The following is a 17,986-nucleotide window of genomic DNA, read 5'->3' on the forward strand; positions in this document are numbered from 1 at the left end:
AGGTCTAACTGTTCTTCTGAACCTTCGTATTTCATATCTTTGCAATAACAGACCTTTTTATGGAATTTCTATTTTTACATAAAGGGTACAAAATCTAATTTAGTAGAAAATGATAAATGTCTATATCTTTATCAAGATATTCTCCTTGATCCCCTAAAGAAGCTTGTGTCCAGCTACCTGTCAACAGTTTACTATTAGTTTACTATTAAAATAATGTAGAAAGGTTTGTGAATAGACTAGGTAACATGAAATAACTACATTCCCATACAGGAACATATCAGTGTTTAACCATCTACTTGTAATCTAACAGACTTTTGTTCATTAATGTTTTATATTTGCTTTAATAAATATAATTGACTTTATTTTGAAAAACAACTGACCGGAACTTGACTACCCGAAAGTCTGACACCGCTTCCGGTGTCGCCACCTTCTTTGTCTCCGGCCCAACATTTCGACACCAGGGGTTGTCTATTTTTTCCCTTTAGTTTTGAGGATATATTTATACATATATCCCTAGTTTTCTGATATTGAATGACAGTCGACTCTGAAATATTTATGCCTAAAAGTAAAGCGCCAAAAATGGATGACCTGGACTACAGTAAGTGGGCTTACTAATTAGCTATTTGCATAGGCTATCGCTAGCTAGCCGTGGCTAGTTGTAGCTAATGGCTCAGTTTATTTGCTCAGGTGTGACACACTGATCATCCCGCTGAACTAAATGGAAGTGATTGACCATATACCTTTTGCCTCCTTTTCCAAGAAGCATGCCTGTGCATGTATACCACATGTATGTTAAATCAAGCCACGAAGATGCATTAGCTTAGCCTGACGCCAACTAAATATTGATTATTCCACTGTGTGCTCGGAGCTAAAACGTTTCGGCTAACGTCGGTGGACATTTAACACTCTGATCAGCATCCGTCTGCACAAGGGCTTGTTAAAATGGGGTATTGATTATTCTGAACGGTCCCTCTCCTGTTAGCAGCACCCTGACTGCTGTAGTATGAATCAAACAGCACAGTTAATCCAGACTGTGGGCGTGGTTGGTGGTGTTTTAGAGCAGCTGTTTGTTTTTGCAGAGTAAACACACTGGTCTGGGAACCTTTGGATGCTGCCAACCACAGCTGATCACATGCTGCTGCTTGGAGCTATAGATCTGGGTGGTGTGGAGGAAATAAATCATCACGATAATTTGTGCAAAATACATCAACTTCGAGAATGTGACCATCATAGAGCATTCAGACACTTACATTAATCCAGTCTAATGCAACAACCCTGTAACACCCTCAAGTTTTGAAAGTTATACTATAATGTTTGGTTCAATATATCAGAGATGTGTTGATTAAAATGTGTGGTTATAGTTTATGGTTTGCAGTTGTTTGGGGAATTACACCACTTTTTGCTTTAGTCTACAATCTGACTAAATTCACAAAAACTTAGTATAACATGTATTAATATAGGATTTAGTGCACGTCTGCCTTAATTTATGCTAGGTATCATCTGGTAGCGTAGTGTTTGAGTCCATCAAAGTTTGTTTGTGTTGTCAGATCATATTTACACGGCAGCATTCTTCACCAAACAGGTAGAGTCAAGTTTTAGTGGCTTGTGTAACTCAGCTGTAACACAGCCTTCAAAACCATGAAAAAACAAATATGATTTTACAATATCTGAAAAAGAAGATGCCTGGTTAATAATAACAATAATCACCTTATTTCTATAACGCTTTTCAAAACCTGAGTTACAAGGAGGTTCACAAAATACGGCACTGTACAATATAGATGCAAAGCTAGCGAATGTTAGAGAAATGCAATAAAATTAATGAATTCAAGAGCACACAGGAAATTAAAAAACATAGATAGATAAAACAAAATATAAAAGAGCAACATTAAAACTTGAATAGACATTATCCTAATGCATGCAGGTGTGTTTTTTAAAGCAAATCTGATATTTAGGGGAGTTTGTTCCATAAAATTGCCATTCAGTCTAAATTTTACACAGTGTTCGTACAAGTGCTGGAAATCCTTGAAAATGCTTGAATTTTAATGTGGTTTTTTCAAGGCTTGAAAGATGTTTGCATTTTAGATAAAATCCTTGAAACTGAATGAAAGTTTTATATTGTCTCAGCTATGTTATATAGTATGGCAGATCTACTTACAGACAGGTGACACATTTTGAAACATAAAACTCTTTGGTGTTTTGTTTTTATTTGTCATCCATGTGTAGACTGCTATAATGAAACATCATTTTGGTTCTTTAGCACAATTATATAATTTAAAGTGATGAAGTAAAATAATAATTTTGAGTACATATGTGTATAAATATATCATTTACTACAGACGTAGGTTGCTGGGAAAACTTGAAAATGCTTGAAAAGTGCTTGAATTTGGCTGTGGAAAAGGTGTTGGTACCCTGTGTTATAGTACCTAACTGTGGATACTATAAATGTGGACTACGTCTTCAGCACAAAGTAGTTACAATGAAAACAGTTCACAGTGAGCAAATCAAACGGAAATACATTCACCTTTATTATATTGCTGTGGTGCCTAAAGTCTCAGAGGGGATATCTCAACACCCAGCTCATATAACAAAAACTAATTGCTCAGCTTAATACCACAAGTATTAAACAAGAAAATATATTTTTGTGATTTTGTTCAACCAAGCTTTAAACTAATACGTTTTTTTTACCAGCGGGTGGCTGGAACTGGCAATTAAAACCAAACCCCACTTGTTAACTTGTGGTGAGAACGTTTGAGAGGGACCTCTAGAATTTAAGCTGACTGTCTGACTTGAGCTTTACAGTAATCTTCTTGTGCCTCTGTCTGTGTTGGTGTCTGTGTCCAAGAAGTGTTTGTCTGCTCTTTTATTAGAGCATATCACAACTCAGTCAATGGGCAGCGTTGAAGCTCTCATGCATCAAATTCTACTGACAAAATATGAGCTAGCTGAGTGTAGAGTAAGAGTATGAGGGGCGAGAAAGAGTGACGTGAAGGAAAAACATTTGCAAGTTTGCCACTGTCTTTCCATTGTATGTTTTATATTGAGCTTCAGTTACTACTGTTACTATCCCACTTCCGCCACACCTCTCTATTGTAAGATATTGATAGAAGGAATAAGTCAGAACCAATTGTAGTAACAATGCAGTTCTCAAAATAGTTGTATTTGGGGTTTTGTAGAATATTAATAAGTCTTCCTTAGGTTGTTTGGGTACAGTTACAATATGTTATATCTGCAGCAGCAGCGATGGAGTCATTCTTCTTCTCTTCCCTTACAGTCCCAGTAGACCTGAGCCCAGAGGAGCGCTCTGAGCTGGAGGACATCCGCAGGAGGAAGGGCGTCCTGCTGCAGGAGATCCAGAGGCTCAGAGAGGAACTAAGAGAGGCAATTTTGGAGGTGGAGGGACTGGAGACCAGCACGGAGGGCAGGTAAGAAGTAAAAAGAAATTGCCTTTGATCGTCACAGTGTGCACAGGTTCAATCACCATCCCTAACACGTATTACTGTTAAAACTGCGATTGGTTTCATTTTTTATGTGTCATTGATCACATATTTTTTTCGTTTGAACCTGTCATCATCCCAGTATCAAACCGACAGAGCTCTCTTAATGAGCTTAATTTGCTCACATCAGCCTATCCAGCAGCTTTTAAAAACATGTTAGGTTTGATTTAGTCCGGAGTTTACTGCCGTCCATGCTGCTGTATATTCATACCACCTTTTCATACATGGTCATCTTTTTAATCGCGTCATATTATATACAAGTGTTGTGGTTCTTCAGCTGACATTATTGTGTCATTGATATTGATTCTTTGATAAATTGCCTTCTTTAGAACATAATTCAAGGTTGTTATTGCTTATAGAGTGGCAATGATTAGTCAACTAATCAGTTAATTGACTGATATTGATATGATATTATCACCAGTTAACACGATTAAAGGTTTATCGTTATGCTGTTTCCATCCTTTCAAATATGGAGATTTCCTGCTTTTCTCTTTCTTATATGTAATAAATAAATGTGTGATATTAAATAAAATAGTTTAAGTATTGCACTAATATGATTTTCAAGTCTAAGCTGTTATTCTGATGTGAAATGCTGCTAAATTTTGTTTTTTTCTTACCTCTTACGATTTTGCAGCAAAACTCTACAGAAAAGTCGGCATGTGGCAATGGGAAGGAAAAAATTCAACATGGACCCGAAGAAGGTAAAATTTTTTGATATTTGTACATGTGGACTGTGTCTTTACTCTCTGTAAGCTGTGTGGTGACGAACTCTTCCCCCTCTCTGCAGGGCATTGTGTTTCTGGTGGAGAATGAGCTGCTCAGACACACTTCAGAGGACATTGCTCAGTTCCTCTACAAAGGAGAGGGCCTCAACAAGACTGCTATAGGAGATTACCTTGGAGAGAGGTGCTTGTTCTCAAAATATCTTCTGTTCTTATTTTCCTTCTGTGCCAGCTATTTGTAACCATGCTCTTTCTGTTGCTGCTCTGCAGGGATGACTTCAACATCAAAGTTCTTCAGGCCTTCGTTGACCTCCATGAGTTCACTGATCTCAACCTCGTCCAGGCCCTCAGGTAAACTGTGTGTGTTTGGCTTGTTATTGTCTTTGAATCAAGGACAAAATCTCTTGATCGTGTCCTGGCACTCTCTGGTAAACAAACCTTCTCATCAACGGAAAGTCCCACTCTCACTGCTCCAACAGGTTAGGGAGGGAAGACTTGCGCAAGAGAGCAGTAGTGAGCGTAATACTGCCTTGATTGCAGAATTTGTTCTCTCTTACTTGACCCAAACCTTGACCTCTTTTCTGCAGACAGTTCCTGTGGAGTTTCCGTTTGCCTGGTGAGGCCCAGAAGATTGACAGAATGATGGAGGCCTTTGCTCAGAGATACTGCCACTGCAACCCCGGCGTCTTCCAGAGCACTGGTAAACACAAACACATTCACAATTACACTGCATTTCATGTAGGGTAGGCCAAGTAGCCTACCTAATGTACCCACTGTAGGATGTGTACGTTTGGGAGATGTCCCACTAAATCAAACTTTATTTTCCTGTGATGGATCACAGGAAGGGACATTTCCTTGAAGGTGTGCACTTACACGAACAACAAGCCCCTTACAAGAAATGACCTGTAAGGCCACACAGTCTGCCAATTCATACAAACATTGATTTTTAGTACTATTTTTAGACTATTTTGCGTTTGTGTTTTCACTAATTATTTCCTTAAATTGTTTGAGATGAGGTCTCTTCAGTGTTCCCAGATTTTCATATCTCTCTGCTGGCGATAGCCATGGCCGTAGGCATTATGTTTTCAGGTTGTGAACACAGTATCTTAAGAATGCCTTGATGTAATTTATTCAAAGTTGCACAAATGTCCAGTCGGGCTCATGTATGAACTGTTTATTATTATAATCATGAGCAAACATTTTACACAGATGTCTAATAGGATAAATGATTACTGAAGTGATTACTAGTGGAGTATAGACCTATTTAACACTTAATAAAAAAAAATCACTTCAAGCAGCTTTAAGGTAAATATGTTTAATAATACATTTTAGTCTTTGTGTTGATCAATACATGTCTCTCCTGTTTGCAGACACATGTTACGTGCTGTCATTTGCCATCATTATGCTGAACACAAGCCTCCATAACCCAAATGTGAGGGACAAACCTGGAGTGGACCGTTTCATCTCAATGAATCGAGGCATCAACGAGGGGGGCGACCTGCCTGAGGACCTGCTCAGAGTACGATAAGCTACACGTTGCTCTACATTAAGGCAGCTAAGTGCCTAAAATAAACCTACTGAAGAGATTCTTGGTGAACTCATTTTACTATCTTATCTACTCCAGAATCTCTACGAAAGTATTAAAAATGAGCCATTCAAGATCCCCGAGGACGACGGCAACGACCTGACGCACACGTTCTTCAACCCTGACAGAGAGGGTTGGCTTCTTAAACTTGGTGAGATGATGCCACTGAGGTCTTCCTGCTTTGCTTTTCTATATGTTTAACACAGATTTTAGAGAATATCACAAATCTAATATGTCAGTGTTACGGGTGTCAGGAGTGTAAATTTCCTTTGACTAAAGAAAGTGATGTGTTCTGTGTGCTACTGTACTCTTCAAGGCTTTGTGCTATGATGAACCTGCTCCTGTCTCTGAGGTTTGCTGGCTCTTTGCCTCCACTTGAATCGTCAGCTCACAGTGTCGTGGCATTTTGATAAGAGACTCACTTTCTTGCGTCACAGCAGTCTAAAAATCTGATTGTTTTCTTTTGCATGGCGGGGCCTGTGATCTTTGTGTCACTAATATAATCTCCCTCTCTATCTCTTCTTCCACCCCACCTGTCTCTCTCTTTGTCTGTTTGTCCCCGGTCTTCCCCTAAATCCTCTGGTCCCTTTTTGTCTCTGCTTCTTCCCTGCGATTTCCACCGCTGCTTGTTTTCTCAGGAGGTATGTACTGACAGAGTTGCTGTAGTCATAAAGTTGTAGAAAACATTAGCCATGTATTTAGCTGTAAGCATGTAGAGATAGTAGAGTAGTATCCTTTCAGCTATTTCTTCTCCTCTCACTCATCATCTGTCTTCTTTTGTTTCAGGGGGACGAGTGAAAACCTGGAAACGGCGATGGTTTATTCTCACAGACAACTGCCTTTATTACTTTGAATACACCACAGTAAGTGTTTATGTCCATGAGGCATATTTCTATTAAATTGTCACAGGATATTGCTGTATTTACATTGGGTTTTCTGTGGAAATAAAAAGAGAATTAAAGAATAAAATGTGGTAATGTTCAGGAGCTACAAGGCCACTGGAAAACATTAGCAATAATGTACTGTATCTTCGAGGGAGTGGGGTTGCTAAACTCAAGGATTAGATGCATGACTGTAGTAATCTTCCAGCGGAAAAACTGGTTTTGTTGAGACACAAGACAGTCTGGTCTCAAGATAAGACATTCCAAAGACAAACTACAAATGCGGGACTAACACAAACACACAACTAACACACATTCCACAAAGGCATCAGTATAGATCAGGATCGCACTGAGCCTAAAGGTTAAGTCATGAGTGCTGCTGCTAAAACCATGACGATGACTATTTTGGATATGAGGTGATTTTTTTTTTTGTGGAAAGTATTTGCAAGTTCCCCTCAATTTGACAGTTTTTTAGCAGTAATAATAAGGAGATTGGATGAATTTTTGCTCATTGTTACACTTTAAAATTGCTTTTGTGACTGATTAAACACATATAACATAAAATAAAACCTTTTCGAATGTTGAATCAACTCTTGTAGCCCTAATCTGCTGTGGTCGTGTGTTTCTCTCACAGGATAAGGAACCGCGAGGTATCATTCCCTTGGAAAACCTTAGCATCCGTGAGGTGGAAGACCCAAGAAAACCTGTAAGTTTGCATTTTTGATGCACAGAATTAGGCAAATGTAATTATTGTATTTATAATTTCCACATTTTCATGTACAATCTTTGCATTTCTCCCCACAGAACTGCTTCGAGCTGTACATCCCCAACAACCGTGGTCAGCTGATCAAGGCGTGTAAGACAGAGGCTGATGGGCGAGTAGTGGAGGGAAACCACATGGTGTACCGTATCTCTGCCCCCACACCTGAAGAGAAGGACGAATGGATTCACAGCATCAAGTACGTAAATAGAAAAATGAGGGCTAATGTGGAACACCAGTGAGATATTTTTGACAAACACTGGGCAGCCTCTTGTTTAAGGGCCTAATTTAATGTCTGGATGATACATGTACCTTTTTAATTGTTTATTTTCATATTCAATTCACTCACTCTGTTTGTCTCTTATACAGATCTGCTGTCAGTGTTGATCCCTTCTACGAAATGCTTGCTGCCAGGAAGAAACGTATATCACTGAAGAAGAAGGAGGAACAACCGTAGAGTATTCCCTCCGCTCTCTCCCTGTCTTCCTTTGACCTCCTCATCCCTTCCTCCAACACTGGACACATGTTTTCATCCCTGCTCCTCACTGCTACCTGTTCATAAGTTTTGTTACAGTGCACCATCATCCAACTCTTTGCTATCCTGTCTACCAGACTCTTGAAAGCGACATTCAGAGTGAAGAGCTCACCCGCTGTGGCTCCTCCTCTTCTTCTCTTGGTTCTTACACTACTGCTGTTATACACAACCTGACACACTACAGCCAGAGCACACCGTCTGTCCCGTCTTCTCACCACAGTCGTCTGTGAAACATGTCTTAGACCATATTTACACTAATGTAACCACCTTCTTCTTGTTTTGACCTTTAATCCACACTTAAACAGCTTTGTGGACAAATTTTCCAAAGCTGAGAACAAGGAAGATTCACAAGTGTTATGATTGTTGTTATCACAGGTATCTGTGCGTCTTATTTCCTTTGTACTTTATTCTTCTTCAGCTGTAAACCACAAACAAAACATCAGACAGTTGTGTGGAGGTCCTGACACACCAGGCCGACCGTCAGCCAATGTCAGTGCCAGCATCTGTGGCCCTAGTTGTTGCATTGTGTCCTGCACCATTTGCATTATTGGCCAAATGAGCATGTAGAAACAGCGGTGGCTGTTCAGCTAAGCGAATCAGTGCCCAAGAAGCAAAATAGAAAAGGAAAGGGAAAGCCCCTTGAGCCTGTCGCTGTAATATCCATTATTTGACCCATTTACGCGGTTTCTCCTTTCTTTTTGCCTCCACCTCTTCGCCACTGCCATTTGCAGCTTTTTATCAGACATATTCTCAATTAGAAGTGGCTATATTGGCGAGAGCGGTGTCAAAAACCTGCTTTATAATAACGCTTTGTATATCCACAGTCGGCTTGTAGTCATTGCAGTGTGTTGAGGTGCAGCTTTTTGGCCGAGAGCAGGAACAGTCAGCCTTCGTCACCACTAGTTTATGTCGGTTTGTTGTGTCTGAGCCCTAAGGCTGCTGGCTGAATATTTCTCGATTCTTTTGGCCTTTTAGTATGCACAGCAGACTTTTGGACTACCCTCTGAAAATCTTCTAAACATGCATCTTTTTGATGTCTATCTGCATTAGTGTGAATATGGTCTTATTCAGGGTAGCAAGCAGCTTCAGTCCTTGTGTCTTTTTTCACATCTGTTGATGCTGCCTGAATGAGAAATGGCCTTTCTTGATTGTGCTTACCCCCAGACAAAATGTGAACTCACTTTTCAAACACTAACAACACTTTTATTCATTTAGTATTGATGAGAGAGGATGGAGGATTCAGTTTAAGTGGCTAAGATGCAAACAAAGCAGCAAATAATTTCAGAATACTGAGATTGCTTCCTATAGTACTCTTAATGGCTTTGATACAAGTAACTACTGTCTACACTTAGATACTGTTAGCATTATGTGAGGAAAATGTCACTGTTCATTACTGTTTATACTGACACTAAGTTTATATCACCAAGTTACTGTTGTTCTTCAATTATGGTCGAGTTTTGAGGCAAAACGGTTTCTTTACTCGCAGAATTAATGGAGACAAACTCGAGCAGCTTCTCTTCCAGATAGCCGCTTCTTCCAGCTCACTGACTCAATATGTATATGTTCTTTAGCACGTTCTCAACATGTTTGAGCAATAGCAGAGAAAACCGTAGTTCCAGGCTGGAAGCTTGTTAACAAATCCTTTATCACACTATACTGAGCAACGATCATCATGTTCTTGCAATGTTCTCGCATGCCACAAATCATTTCCTTCACGCTCAAACACTACAAGACAAACACCGACATCTCTCTCACAAGTAATAACTCTGTCAGACATGTAACTGTTAGAGCCTGGTCTGTCCGCTATAGTGAGTTTTCAAGAAATCACAAAGGCAGCTCATTACAATGTATACTTTTTTGTAAATAGATGTTAGCATATTTGTTTACGATACACATAGAAATGATTTAATTTATTCTTTATCTTTTGTTAAGATCTGATTTTTGTACGAGCTACTGTAGGACTGCATGTTGATAAACTGAGGCGTCAGTCGTAGGGGCTGATGCATCGCTGATCATGCTAGTGCACTGATTTGAGAAGTGTTAGTGTTCCCTGTTGACCTTGAAAAATGTAATTAAATATGGAAGTTGATTTATGCTTAGAGTAAATTGTCTTAATTGTAGTTTATTTGGAAAATAAGAAGATATTTAGGAGATGTTTCGTAGTCTGGTTTATCTCTTGACCACTTTGTTGGTTTTGGAGTAAAACAGACTCAGTTAAAGCACAAGCAGTAATCAAGTCTCACACTCTGTTAAACTAACGTCCAGTTTTTGCTTCATTGGCTGCTCAGCGTCCACTTGAAGTGTGAGGAAGATATTCACAAGCTGACATTGAGAATTGGCATCACACCACAGTGATGAAAATGAAGAAGACAACAAAACATGGAACACTAACAAAGCTTTGATTCATTATATGATAGTAAAAATATTCAGATGTAATGAATCAGTAACAAGTTTAGATTTGTGTCCAGTGATAGATTTGCTTGACATCCAGTTCATAAACTTATTTCTAGTAGTTTATTGAATTGGCATTCTTAGATGGTAGTAAAAATAATTGTCTACTGCACTTTATCAATTTTAGCATTTTGGGGAAAATGCTGTTACTTTGACTGACAATACTCCAATACTCTGTAGCACCCTCTACTGGTGATCCACACACACTGCAATATGCTGAAGGATGAACCATGAACTGTGTAGAAATACTGCATAACACCACCACCTGGTCAGTGCCAGCTATAGCACTAACAATTTCTGACCAGCAGGTACTGTTTTGATTCATTTGTTCAAGGATTGTGCTGTTTGAAGCTGAATGAAGTCTTTTCTCTGTGATCAGAACATGTAGACCTTGTTAAGTGATTGGTCCTTTAAATACAAATCTAGGATTGCCTTTTATTCTCCATCAACCAGACAAAAACCTTAACTTTATATCTCCATCTTAGTGCTTCTACACATTACATGGGCTCTCTGTAGGCCTTCACCTTCTGGGTATTCTTGAAGTGCAAAGTTGCCAAAAAAAAACAGTTTGGGACAACAAATGTTTCCATTAGAACAAAAGAATGAACACTGAAATGATCAGACTGAAACTGGGCCTCTGTTTCTGATTCCTGTGACCCCAGAGCCACCTCTTTCAGAAATTGTGTTTTGTATTTATTTATTTTTATTTACTGTGAGGTGAAGATGGATAGATCATCTGTAAATGTAGCAAAAGGAAAACCACGATACATTGGTGCCAGTAAACTACTGTGTAACAATAAAAGGTAAACAAGAGATGATTGGTTTGTTGTTTGTGTTGTTATTTCTTCTGGCTTTTTGTCTTCTATTTTAACTGTCAAGTCAACCTTATTTTGATAGCTCTCTATCCTTTGATCCTTGATTTGGTAATGAGAAACTCCTTTACTGGGAAAGAAATGGAAGAACCCTCAGGAAGGGCAGCAGATTAAATCGATGTATAAATAATGTGGGCCTTTGCAGCTGCAGCAGCTTTCTAAGTCTTAGAAGTTGTAATATGTTTTAAAGCCTTGAGAACCCAAATTGTTTTGAAAAGATGTTTACACCCTTTTTAAGCCAAAATATTCACTGTAGCCGCTCAGCTAAAAGTGTGAACTGAGAGCGAACTGTCGTCCTTCACGCGAATTTGTTCGCTGGACCGTTTATTCGCCGACAACCCCGCGAAGGGATACCAGACTGTTGTAGCAGCACAATGACGGGATTAAGTACAGCTAAGAGGGTCTCCCTGGCTGAAAAACGGGTACACTGGTAAGATAAATCGAATAATATAGGCAGATAAAACTAAAATAAGAAAATAATACAAAATAGGAGCTACAGCAGAGGTAAAGTAACTAGCTAACGTTAGCCGTAAGCTAGCTAGCAGCTACTTATGTGTGTATTTGTGTTCAGCTACCTCACCTGAAACTCAGTTTTTGTATTATTTCCCTCCAGTCTCTTTTTTTCCTCTAGTCTGTGTACGCTTATGAAGCAGGTGAAGTTAAAGTGATTAATACTGTCCATGATAACCAATAAACAGCCCAACAGAGACGCTATCTTTCACACTTTTATTTACACTGTCATAATACTTGAAGAAAAAAAACACACAACTTACATACAAAGATACCCGGCCGGAGTTCAGTGTTTTATATACAGTACAGTAACAAATATACAGTCAAGGCCAGATCATTTCAGACATTAAAAAGCCACAGTGCAATGACTTGATAACACAAAACACATCATTTCAAAAAAGATAGATCTAATTTATTGGAGACAAAAAAAGTGAGAAAGGTCAGCGATTTGTTCAGTGAAGAAACAGATGTAAAAAGTTGTTAAAAAACAGGTATAATAAAATGTTACTGTTAGTTTGAAGCCGCACTGCTGGATTACAATATCATGCCGAGAGTCCATGTTAAACCAGCAGAGGCTGACAGGCTTTTCAGTGTTTCCCTCGAAAACAAAACAACGATCTATCTATGACACATAGAAATTATACAGGATAACACAAATCAATTCTACATTTTCTTTGGTAAATTAGCTGTATTTCCTGTTTAAACCTTTATAAAAAAGATCATCCAGTTTACAAATTGATTTCTCAGCACATTTCTATGAATATCATTCAGACTAACAACACTTCACCACCACAGAACCCACGTAAGGTCCGTTCATTTTAACACACAGACCCTACAGTATTATTAACAATATGACAATATGTCACATACAGCACTTGTCTGTTTAAAACAAAACACTACCTCATGATTACAGTGGAGTCCAAAACCAGTGAAGGCCCAAGACCACTAAGTCCCTATACAGTATCTGTAAACACAGATTGAACGTATTGTTATTTTTCTTTTTTAAGAAAAAGTCACTGATTAAGTTCAGGAAGGCATTGATGCTGGGTTTGGAGGAGTTGGTGCCACTGAGTGAGCATCCTGAAAAATGACTGAAAGTCAAAGGAACTTTTGTTTTATTCTTGCAGCTGTGAAACATTTTAAATGTTCTCAGTATGTTCCAGGATATCTCCAAGTTCTTCATTGTGTCACCGCCTTTTAGTGACAGGGCTCAAAGGGGTATCTGGAGACGCCTCCACGAAGCTCCACCTCCGAGTCGGACCAAGCAATGACGTCTCCTCTGAGGTGGCTGCCGCAGGAGGCCAGGCTGTAGATGTCACTGGCAGTCAGGACATGCGACCACATGTGCAGGTCTGCCATATCACCCACAAATGACTGAGTTGCGTCAAAACGGCCTCCCAGAGTGTCCTGATGAAGAGAGGGCAAAGAACAGTCAATGGTGAGAGTTGTAATTGCTCTGTTTTGAAGATTTTGTAAAATCTGAAATAATATATATACAGTAAGCAGTCAGTGGTCAGTGGTCAGGCCAAATGTTTAAAGAAACTCATTTTAGAAAACTGAATCCACAATAAAAATGAAAAAAGGCTTCCCGAATACAAGCCAGTATTTTTCTGCAACTGCAACGTGCATCGAGAATGAATGTCTTTGTCTTTACCTGTTCCTGTCCTAGAATGAAGACCCCTCCAGGTTTGATCGGGTGCCAGGGGGCAAGATTGATCCCGGACCCCTTCTGCACTCCATCCTGGTAGGCCTCCCACTGTCCGTCCCGTGTTGACCAAGTCACACACACGTGGTGCCATTTCCCATCACCCAGAGACAGGGGGAGTGTCACAGCCTGGGGATAATGAAAATGGTGAGACACTAATATATATACATCCTGGGATAATACAGTCAAGTACAGAAGCAGGCACACAGGACAAATATCTTTTTCAGATCTGCTTTTGAATAAAAGATGTAAGCCAGAATTAACCTCTAAAATACTCAGATATAAGACTCAGAAAACTTGAAACTGCATCCTCATGTAAACTCATACTTGAGATGTTTTGAAGTTGTTTAGACAGCATGTACGGATGATTAGAGCTGTCATTGTACAAGCTCCTGACAAAATATTTCTGATTCACTAGGTAACAGTCAACGTTTATAAATAATGCTTAAGGATATGTTTAAGGGTTTAACACAACTCAGCTGATGTGGTTTTTTAACAACCGACTGTCATCAGATTCTGAATGTTTCTAAATCCTGATTGGTGCACAGAAGTATGTGACATCACCTATTTTTAACATGGCCCCGCCCACTTCAAACCAGTGAGACGAGCACAGAGGAAAAATATAGAAATACCTAATGTGAAATAACCAAAAACTGAGAAAAGAAACATATCTCCTGTCACTCACAGTAAGAAACTGAAAGGAAAATGAGTTCTGATAAATTGCCTACAGTGATGTCACTCTGGCTAAGATGAATTGTGGGTAATGTAGGCGAAAAAACATTTTCGAAAACCAGTCCACTGGTCTAGCTTTGCACGTCTGTTGGAGTCATTATGCACAGTTTAAAATTAAAGGATCGAAATCGATACAGCAGAACCAGAAATTTCACCTTTTTTATTGCACACTTCTTCTTCCTTTCCAAAACCTTGGACCTACATTACCCACAGTGCAACTCAGCTGCTGAGTGACATCACTGGAGGCAGTTTATTAGATTACATGTAGCCTGCTCTGGAGCCACAAAAAGCTTTGCACTACCTTTTTCACCTGTAAACGTCAACATGTAAAATAGTTAATTTTTATTGCCTCTCACCTTGTCATCGATCAGCAGTTCCATGGGGTTGTTCCCCCACTCGATGAGCACCAGTTCATTGGCCTGTCCGGGGGCAGAGTAGGAAAAGGGCGTCCCCAGGCCGGGCCCCGCGCCTGCCTTCATCCAAAGGCACAAAGTCAGAGCGAAGATCTCCTGCAACAGAGTCCTCTTCATCCGCCCGTACATGTAGTTGGTTCTCATGGGGAAGCTGATCTGGAAGGCATCAGGACTCTTGGATTTCTTCCTGGAACCTGTTTTGAAAGAAGAAGTCCATTTGGTAACTGTTCTGCAGCTTTCTACTGTCTCATACACGCTTCCTCAGCAGAATGAGTTTGCCTAGTCTTCATGAAATTGTATTGTAGAAACTCAAATTTACATTTTTCTGAGCAATTTAGGTACATCACATTCACGTTGGCTTTAAAATAATTAAAGTCACAGTTTGTTCTTGACCAACAGCGGTTAACAAAACAACCTAAGATCTCAAATGCTCTTTTAGAAGCAGTTCTGGAGCTTTTGATCTTCAGATTGTTTTGACAAGAGCTGTTTCCCAGTTCAAGAATGAACTCTGAAATATTCGTCACTGCTGTTTTGTTTTATGAAAATGTTAGATTCATGTTTAAGTGGTTGTGTACCTGCGAGGTGCAGCTGGTTGAGCATTGTTTCCAGTTTATTGGAGTGGAAACCAACATGTGGCCCTGGAGCTCTGTATCCTGTGTGTGGAAGGTAACTGTGACTGTCTGCTTCATTACTGTGGTGGTGGTCATCATCATCATCATCATCATCATCATGATCATAATGGTGGCTGTCATCGTGGTCGTCATGGTCACTGTCTGCATCGTGATGGTCATCATTGTGGCTGTCGTCGTCATGGTCTGTGTGGTTCCCGCCGTGACTGTGATCGCTGTCGTTGTGGTCGTCCTTGTGGTCGTTGGAGTGTCCATCATCGTGGTGATCATCATCATCGTGGTGGTCTCCGTCGTTCCTGTGGCTGCCGTCATCATCGTGATGGTCAGGGCTGTTGAGGGCGGAGGTGCGATGATGCAGCTGCCGCTCCAGAGCGTTGATCTTCCTCTGGAGCAGCTCCTTCAGAGAGCTGGAGTAGGTCATGGATGTGTTCCTTTTCTGCTGAGGTGAAAAACAAAGGTGAGGTGAAGTCTTGATAACAATGACTATTTCCTGTCTTTTACAACAGAGGGAACAAAGGTGTCCGCGGTGGTTTTGCAGGGACACAAAATCTGCTTATATGTCACCTACAAGCCTCACAGAACACTTCCTACGTTCACCAATAATTTTGTTTGTCAAATACAATAGTCAGGTATGCTGTTGTTCTATACGTCTTCCTGTATCTGCCTCTGCCTCTCTTCCTCTCAGGTAATCCAGGCTTTGTCCTGGTGCGTGCCCTGATTACCAGTGTGTCAAGGGAGATCACGATAATTACTGCTGATGTTAGACCCGTGCCGCCCTCAACAGCCCCCAACCCCTCCTACACACTTCACAGCTCCTGACATCTGTCTGTGATCACGATCCAAGGAGGACAGACAGCAGGAAAGCACAGATAAATGTGCCAAGACAGTCAAAACTAAAGAGAAAACAGGATCCACATTTCCACCAAAACTTAACAGTCGATCCACCATAAGCTATCTTACATCCTCTAAGCTGGCTGCTGCCCACTGAGGGACTTCAGAGTGACTCTTTTGCTAATGTAGTGAGTGGCTTTATGAGATTAAGTAAGTCATTGTTCCTTTGTCTAAAGTACTTAGCCGACACATCGCTTTGGGACTTGATTATTCGCCAAACAATCCGGTGACGACAGCATTAATGTGTCCAAACAAGGAAGAGCCATATATGGGCATGCTGCACATCACGAGCCTCCCCCTACATCCAACTCTTTTTCTATCCCTTAGTTTTAACATATTTTCTTATAACTCACTTTTTCATTTCTATGCTCTTCCTCTATATTTTTGTTCTATAGTAATGTTAATTTCCCAGTATAAAGTTGAAAAAGTTTGCTGCTCACCTGCAGGTTCTCCAGCCTCTCCTTCAGCGCCTGCAGCATCCTCTCCATCTGCTCTGGCGATGATGTGAAGTCCCCTGGTGTCACATGTTTATCCTTCCCCTGGTTGTTGCTGCTGTGGCCTCCATCAGATCGTTGCCCCCCCACCGAGGGGTAGTGAGGTGAGTCCGGTATGAGGTTGCTGTTACCATGGTGACCATGCTGGTTGCTATAGTGCCCGTTGTCGGTGGTGTACGTATGATGACCGCCCCCCTCTGCGTGATGGGAGTGCGAGGCCGTGCCGTGGTGCTCGTCATGAGGCACCGCGCCCCGTCCAAGGCCCTCACACAGGGTGAGCTTGGCTGTCAGCTCTCTGATGGTCTCCCTCTGGTCCAGGATGGTCTCTTTCTGCTGGACAAGGCTCTCCCTGAGGTGGAGGATGGTGGCTTTGGCTTCTTCGCTCGCCCCCCACCAGCCAGCAGGAGGTGCACTTTGATGGCCTGTTCCTGGTCCTACGCTTGGACCTGCTGCAGGGAAGCAGGCAGGGTCTGCATCCATGGGAATAGGGGTGCAAACAAAGCGTGGGTGGGCTCCATAGTCATAGTCAGACCCTGAACTGGCAGATGCGGGGCACAGGAGGAGTGAAAGTAAATAAAAAACAATGGGCAGAAGGAACAGGTGGAGAGACTGAGAGTTACTCATGATCTCCATCCACAGTTCAGCTGGTAAGACTAAGGAGCTTGGCTTCACTTCAAAATGTGTGATGCCAGTTGAAGTAAAGGCTGCGTTGACTTCTCTGTTGTTGTAAAGCAGACATCAGGGATAACTAAGATGTCCATCCACAAAGTATCCACTCATCTGTGAGTTGAAATCACCGTTTTGTCTTCAGAATGTTGTCGTCTTTGTCATGCTAGGGAATTGGTTTTATTCTGGATTTTGCCTTGTCTCTCTCTCCGTCTGTGAGGAATGGAATAAACCTGCAAAACAAAACATCACATTTTAGATAAAGTTTTTTTAGATGTAACCACAGAGGGTGAACACAATAATATAATCACCTGTGCAATGAGGAATTCAGCTTTTTGTTCCTGCTCTGTCAGAGAAGTATTGATTCAGCTCTATTCCTGCTTATAAGGCTCCTGTTGATTTGGATTGCATCTTTTTTTCTTTTTAGTCTACCAATATTTTGTCCCAGTACCCTATATTTGTATCTACAGGTAAACAAACAGAGTAAAAAATGTCTGTTTTTGCTTTTTGCTGTTCTTGTAAGTGTCCATTCCCTTGAGCAAAAGCGACAGCAGGAAGAGACACTTTTAGGACCAGCTGACAGATATAAAGGTCTTCACTTCTCAGCAGGATGTGACGGTAGATGAACACCTCAGTGTGACGTCCT

At 40.7% G+C, this 17,986-nt stretch overlaps 2 protein-coding genes across 3 annotated transcripts; one reads left to right on the plus strand and one right to left on the minus strand.

The window, feature by feature from the left end:
• Positions 1 to 428: 428 nt before the first annotated feature.
• cyth2 (cytohesin 2) lies at positions 429 to 11,241 on the plus strand. Of its 2 annotated transcripts, none has more exons than XM_073485995.1 (12): positions 429 to 598; positions 3,272 to 3,422; positions 4,129 to 4,195; positions 4,282 to 4,400; positions 4,487 to 4,567; positions 4,804 to 4,916; positions 5,587 to 5,735; positions 5,841 to 5,952; positions 6,588 to 6,664; positions 7,317 to 7,388; positions 7,487 to 7,641; positions 7,812 to 11,241. In XM_073485995.1, the coding sequence occupies exons 1-12, from the start codon at positions 532 to 534 to the stop codon at positions 7,897 to 7,899; spliced, it is 1,251 nt and encodes a 416-aa protein (XP_073342096.1). In that variant the 5' UTR covers positions 429 to 531; the 3' UTR covers positions 7,900 to 11,241. The 2 variants fall into 2 exon arrangements, with proteins under 2 accessions (XP_073342096.1, XP_073342095.1); XM_073485994.1 differs by having other exon boundaries at positions 3,272 to 3,421; positions 4,119 to 4,195.
• A 1,766-nt stretch (positions 11,242 to 13,007) lies between these two features.
• On the minus strand, positions 13,008 to 17,307 carry LOC141012329 (neuronal pentraxin-2). The gene is made up of 5 exons (XM_073485779.1): positions 16,621 to 17,307; positions 15,236 to 15,725; positions 14,604 to 14,854; positions 13,465 to 13,644; positions 13,008 to 13,217 (listed from the first exon to the last, which is right to left on the minus strand). The coding sequence occupies exons 1-5, from the start codon at positions 17,305 to 17,307 to the stop codon at positions 13,008 to 13,010; spliced, it is 1,818 nt and encodes a 605-aa protein (XP_073341880.1).
• Positions 17,308 to 17,986: the final 679 nt, after the last annotated feature.

Source organism: Pagrus major, chromosome 17 (genome assembly GCF_040436345.1).
Source record: "Pagrus major chromosome 17, Pma_NU_1.0".
Taxonomy (NCBI): domain Eukaryota; kingdom Metazoa; phylum Chordata; class Actinopteri; order Spariformes; family Sparidae; genus Pagrus; species Pagrus major.

Excerpts from the sequence above, each read along its gene's own strand:
- cyth2 (XM_073485994.1), top strand. The coding sequence starts at position 532 with ATGACAGTCGACTCTGAAATATTTATGCCTAAAAGTAAAGCGCCAAAA. Across the intron at positions 4,401-4,486 it reads GGAGATTACCTTGGAGAGAG|GGATGACTTCAACATCAAAG; the intron begins GTGCTTGTTCTC and ends GCTGCTCTGCAG. Across the intron at positions 7,389-7,486 it reads TGGAAGACCCAAGAAAACCT|AACTGCTTCGAGCTGTACAT; the intron begins GTAAGTTTGCAT and ends TTCTCCCCACAG.
- LOC141012329 (XM_073485779.1), bottom strand. The coding sequence starts at position 17,307 with ATGGAGATCATGAGTAACTCTCAGTCTCTCCACCTGTTCCTTCTGCCC. Across the intron at positions 14,855-15,235 it reads CAACCAGCTGCACCTCGCAG|GTTCCAGGAAGAAATCCAAG; the intron begins GTACACAACCAC and ends CTTTCAAAACAG. Across the intron at positions 13,218-13,464 it reads TCATTCTAGGACAGGAACAG|GACACTCTGGGAGGCCGTTT; the intron begins GTAAAGACAAAG and ends TCTCTTCATCAG.